Below are 5,999 nucleotides of genomic sequence, written 5' to 3'. Positions count from 1 at the left end.
TGTTGTGCAGCTCTTGTGTGTTTCATGTCCGCATATTAGTGATCACTGCCGAGCCTTGGCCTTCCTCTCCCCGGCTGTGGCGACCGGGGATGGTATGTCAGTGACCATTCCCAGGAATGTAGGCGACTGGCTCTGCGCTGATCGCCATGTGTCGTCTCCAATGTTGTGTGTGTACACAAAAAAAGTGTAAATAGAGAAAATTAGCTCGATTTTTCAAAATTTTCTCTTTATTAAAAAAGAATTGTGTATGGTTGCAAAAATGAGAACACAGCAACTAATAACTCTCGACATTTTTTCAAGCCTTCGTCGTTGTGCGGAGCCATCCTGCGATGACAGAACGGGGAGCTTTGCTCTTCCACATGGACGGCATACAATACTCAAGACATGCAAATGCGAGCTCAGAATTTGAGGCCGACGCAGAAGACGGAGCTCATAATGACGCTCGGAAGAAGAAGGCTTTGCTCATCTTCATCAAGCACTTGAAGATAATAATGCATGTGCGATGTGTGCAGCAGCATGCCGTTTTTCTCCCAAGATTGTTTCCTTGCCGATCTTCTGATTTGGATATCCACTCTAGGACTCTCTGATGTTGGTGGATCTTTGGTTGACATGTTTGCCAAGCGCAGCTTTCTGTCACAGGCACCTGCAGTGCTTGAAGAGACCCCTTTGCGCTCTGTTGACTCATGGAATGCACAAATTGCAGGATATGCAGGCAAAGAGCGCTGGGACAAAGTGCTCAACTGCTTTGAGCAGTTGCAATTGCAAGGCGTCCCTCCAAACAGTTTCATGTCTGTGTGGATTTTGAAGGCTTGTCGCATAACAGGTTCCTTAGACAAAGGCATGGAAGCGCAAGCTGAAATTGCTAGAGTTGGCTTGCTTGAGCGAAACGTGATAGTCGGCAATGCTCTAGTGGACATGTATGTTAAGTTTGGCTTGCTTAAGAGTGCTCAAGAAGTGTTTGACAGGCTACCAGCTCGAGATATTATCTCATGGACAACATTAATCGCAGGATTTGCAAAACATGGGCATGGCAAGGAGGCATTAAGGTGTTTCGATAACATGCAAGATGACGGCATCCCACCTAATGCTGTCACATATGTTTGCTGCCTAAAAGCATGTGGCAGCATGAAAACCTTAGAGAAGGGAAGAGACATTCATGCTAAAATTGAAAAGGAAGGGCTGTTGGAAACAAATCTTGCTCTTGGAAATGCGCTGATAGACATGTATGTCAAATGTGGCTCGATTCCCAAAGCACAGGAAGTCTTTGACAAGCTTTTGGTTCAAGATGTTGTGTCATGGACAGCACTTATTGCAGGATATGCAAAGTATGGCAGCGCCAAGGTTGCGCTTCACTGTTTTGAGCAGATGCAACTTAAGGGGGTTTCTCCAAATGCTGTCACATATGTTTGCTGTTTGACAGCTTGTGGCAGAACAGGAGACGTGGAAAGAGGAAGAGCAATACATTTAGAAGTTCTTCATAAGGGCATACTACAGAAGGAGCTTGCTGTTGGCAATGCTTTAATTGATATGTACGCTAATTGTGGCTGCCTCACAAGAGCATTTGAAGTCTTTGACATGATTCCAATTCGGAATGTGATCTCTTGGAATGCACTTATGTCAGGATATGCCAATCATGAACGTGGCAAGGAAGCCCTCAATTGTTTTGAGCAGATGCAAATTGAAGGTGTCTGTCCGGACTTTAGCACTCTAGTTTGCAGCTTAAAAGCATGTAGTATTATTGGATTTGTTGACAAGGGCAGAGAGATACATGCTGAGATTTCAAGGAGTGGTTTTCTTGAAAGAAATTTAGTAGTTGGCAGTGCATTGGTTGACATGTACGCAAAATGTGGCTTGATTGAAACTGCACAGGAGGTATTTGATTGTCTCTCACCTCATGATATCATTTCATGGAATGCACTAATTGCAGGATATGCTCAACATGAGTACGGTGCTGAAGTATTGGAATGTTTCAAGCAGATGCAGGAAGAGGGCATATCACCAGATGCAGTAACATATGTTTGCACCTTGAAAGCTTGTGGTAGCACCAAAGCCGGAGATATAGGTGAGAAGATACATATAGAAATTGCCAAACAAGGGCTTTTAAGAGATGCTGTAATTGGTAGTGCTCTTGTTGATATGTATGCAAAATGTGGCCTGGTTGTGAAAGCTCAGGAAGTTTTTGACAAGCTTTTGAGTCGAGACTTGGTCTCATGGACAGCACTTATTGCTGGATACACCAACCAAGAATGTGCAAGAGAAGCACTAAAATGCTTTGAACGCATGGAGCTGGAAGGCGTACTGCCAAATGTTGTTACATTTGTCTGCAGTTTAAAAGCTTGCTGCAGTATAGGAGCAACAGACAAAGGCAGAGAAATACATGCTGAGATAGCTCGAAAGGGATTGATGCAGAGAGATCTGGTTGTTGGCAGTGCAGTGATTGAAATGTATGCGAAAGGTGGACTACTTACAAAAGCACATGAGCTATTCCTTGAGCTTCCACTTAGAGATGTGAACACTTGGAATGTGTTGATTTCAGGATATGGCAGATATGAGCTTGGTAAGGAAGCAATTAGTTGTTTTGAGCAGATGCAAGTCGAGGGAGTCTGTCCAGACTCTGGCACTTTTATTCACGTTTTAAGTGCTTGTTGTCATGCAGACCTGGTAGATAAGGGTCACACATATTTTGAGGTCATGAGTAAAAAATTTGGTATTTTTCCTGGTCTTGAGCACCACGCCCTCATGGTTGCTCTTCTTGGTCACTCCGGACATTTCGATACTGCCTCAATGATGCTGAGGAGAATGCCATTTGATCCAAACAATGTGGTTTGGGACACTCTTCTAGGCGCTTGTAAAAAGTGCGGCAATCTGGAGCTTGGAAGGAAAGCTTTTGAAGAATTGCTACATGCACCTGCTGAGACTTAATATTTTGAGGTCATGATTAAAAAATTTCGTATTTTTCCTGGTCTTGAGCATCATGCCCTCATGGTTGCTCTTCTTGGTCGCTCCGGACATTTCGATACTGCCTCAATGATGCTGAGGAGAATGCAATTTGATCCAAGCAGTGTGGTTTGGGACACTCTCCTAGGTGTTTGTAAAAAGAGATGCAATCTGGAGCTTGAAGCTTTCCAAGAAGTGCTATATGCACCTGCTGAGACTTGAGTAGTGCCCACTGTCAGCATTGCAATGAATACAAAGGGAGCTCTGGAATGCAGAAAGTTGGAAATTCAAACACGTTGTTGGTCTCTTAAGTTTCAAGAAGACTAACAGTTGTAGCTGTACAATAGTAGGGGAAGGCATGTAAATGTACATAGTCATTAGGGGATGACTTGGAGCTCAGGGAAGGTGTAAAATGAATTTATACAATTGGGAAGTTACTATTCCCGCCCTTTTTTTTATTGTCCTTTCATGGTGCTTGCAAGTCAAGGGTGACTACTTTGGGAACCTTGTCATTATAGGACAAGGACCTTTTTGACATCTTTGAGCACCCCTTCTCGAGGAATATTGTCAATTCTGAGACAGGATTATCACCTTCTTAAAAACCATAATGCGAAACCTTTTGCCGATAGTAGAAACAGAAAACAAGCTCCTTTGGTTGGTCTAGCTCGTTCATTTGACGTATTGTGGAACAGTACAAAGAGAATCATGGAGAGCGATCTCTTTGAAGCTCGAGTGTGGTATGTCTAATACAGTGTCTTAAAACATTTTTGGTGCAACAAGCAATGAGGTTTTTTCAGAAGATTTTTTTTTTTTGATAGACAATATTACAATGTTATGAATAAAATAGTGTCACACTTAAGAAGTCAAGGCTTCTAGGATGCAAAGAGTTTTTAATCAGCATCCATGTTGATGAGGGCAACAAGCAAGGAGTGCCCAAGACACTCTATCCCCCATGCCGGAGACACACTAATCATTACAGCATGCAAGCTTATACATTTGTATATGTTAACACCTTCTCTGCATCCTAGTGCCATGCGTAGTAGAGTTCCACTTTAACTATATGCAATGTTGATTTTGTATCTTTACCATGGTTGCTTCAAGAACTAATCTAGAACAAGGTGAAAATTCACTATGGCCTACATAAGACTATTGACAAGAATTTCTTGATAAAAAGCTTCCTTGAGAAAAATAGAAAGTGATACTTTTATTTTTTAAACATGTAGTGTCACAATACAATATTATGTTTTTTTGAAAAAAAGTGTAACGATGAACTATTTACATTACATTATATTCCAAAGACATAAAAAATAATGTTCGACACAAAACTCAATGCCTTTCTTTAAAGATAGAGGTAAACAAATGTCAACACCCTCTCACAAGGCCCTATAAAAAATAATTTAAAATTATCATTAGCTTGTCATGTGGCATTAATCGACAAGTTTTTGCCAATGGTCCAGATTTGCACCAAAAAGTCCACCCTTCACTAAGGACTCCTTATGTAGTCCAAAAATGCATAAAATTTTACTAAATCCTCTCAGAAGGAAGTCGAATAATTTCTTAGCACGATTAGGAAAAATGTTTCTGGCGAGCCTTGTTTGAGACCTCACATGCCGCATACTTATGTTGTCCCACGTGAGGCACAGGGTAGTGTCAACCCGACTCCGAGACCATCCGACTTTGCCTCTTTGGGTGAAGTTGTAGCATGCAGTGTGCATGTCCTCAGGGTTAGTAGAATAGCGATGCATATATGTTACTAGCGCAAGGTTCTCGCTTAGCATTGCCCAAAGTGTTGAATCATGGAGATCTTAGCATTTGCTATTCTCAGGATCTTCTTCTTCTTTTGCATTGTACGATTCATGCTCCGTGTTCATATGGGCACAATGTCTTTGATGTGATGAGATGACCCTATGGTGGCACCAATACATGTACATGGTTATGGGTTAGGCTTTCATTTAAATAGCCTTGTGAACTGGTACAGTCGGTTGTGTTTTCTCCTCATGGCAATTTCTTGGCACGAGACTTACGTATTGGTGGTGATTTTAATCTATTAACCCTTTTGAGTATTGCTATAAATAAGATAAAATAATAAACTATCAAAATAGCGTTACCCTTCATATTTGAGGGCTTCGTTTGGATTTGTGTAGAAATAAAAAGTGGGGTGGGTTTTTTTAATTGCATTCCAAAGGAAAAGTAGAGCCACTCTTCAAATCACCTTCAAGAGGAAAAATAGAGTCACCCTTCATCAAACAATGTTGATGCTTCTAGGGACCATTTCTCTCTCTTTCTCTCTCTCTCTCTCTCTCATATGCTAGTGTTGCATGTGAGGTTGTAATAGATTTTCAATAGGTGTGTCCCTCCTCTCTTCGTGAAGCATGTCCTCGGCGTGGGGAGAGTGATCATGGGTGTACTAAGCATCCAACTTTTCTATATTTGTCATGCCTTTCCATTTTGGAACTCTTCAAAATCATAGTTACTCTAGAATGAGACCTCAATCCTATATCTATGTACAAAAATAATTCAAAGACTGAGCTGTTTTTGTGCTACCCCTTGTCACTTGTCTAAAGCCAATTGTCTTTTGAACTATTATGTTCTTTTGTGTATATGTATTAATTTAAAATAGCAACACTCACTCACACATTCACTCACTCACACACATGCAACGATGACTCACTCTCTCTCTCTCTCTCTCTCTCTCTCTCACTCTCTCTCTCTCTCTCTCTCTCTCACACACACACACACACACACACACACACACACACACACACACACACACACACACACAAAGGTGCACACACACACGGGCAGCTGTTGCAACTTAGCGTGCAAGATTCAACTAAGAACATTGAGGGTTCACCGAGGTGAATTTATGTAACATTTAATGGCCTAAAATCTTATTTGTAGCGGAAATTAGCATGAACATAGTGGGCATTTCATTAGAATAGATTCCTAATGAGAATTACAAGAGTGCTTGGGTGGAGAGAGCAACAAAAAGCATAACACCTAGTTAGATAGCATCGACAATACTTTCAAAAGAGAGAGCAATTAAGCTATTGACAACAGTT

At 41.3% G+C, this 5,999-nt stretch overlaps 1 protein-coding gene across 1 annotated transcript; it reads left to right on the top strand.

The window, feature by feature from the left end:
- The first annotated feature begins 269 nt into the window (after positions 1–269).
- On the top strand, positions 270–3,600 carry LOC147457815 (pentatricopeptide repeat-containing protein At4g13650-like). Its single transcript, XM_086512600.1, has one exon. The coding sequence runs from the start codon at positions 496–498 to the stop codon at positions 2,920–2,922; it is 2,427 nt and encodes an 808-aa protein (XP_086368726.1). The 5' UTR covers positions 270–495; the 3' UTR covers positions 2,923–3,600.
- The last annotated feature ends 2,399 nt before the right edge of the window (positions 3,601–5,999 follow it).

The sequence above is a fragment of the Adiantum capillus-veneris genome, chromosome 5, assembly GCF_014529385.1.
Source record: "Adiantum capillus-veneris isolate H3 chromosome 5, ASM1452938v2, whole genome shotgun sequence".
Classification (NCBI taxonomy): Eukaryota; Viridiplantae; Streptophyta; class Polypodiopsida; order Polypodiales; family Pteridaceae; genus Adiantum; species Adiantum capillus-veneris.
The sequence above is the reverse complement of the archived record's forward strand: the minus strand, read 5'-3'. Positions and strand labels throughout refer to the sequence as shown.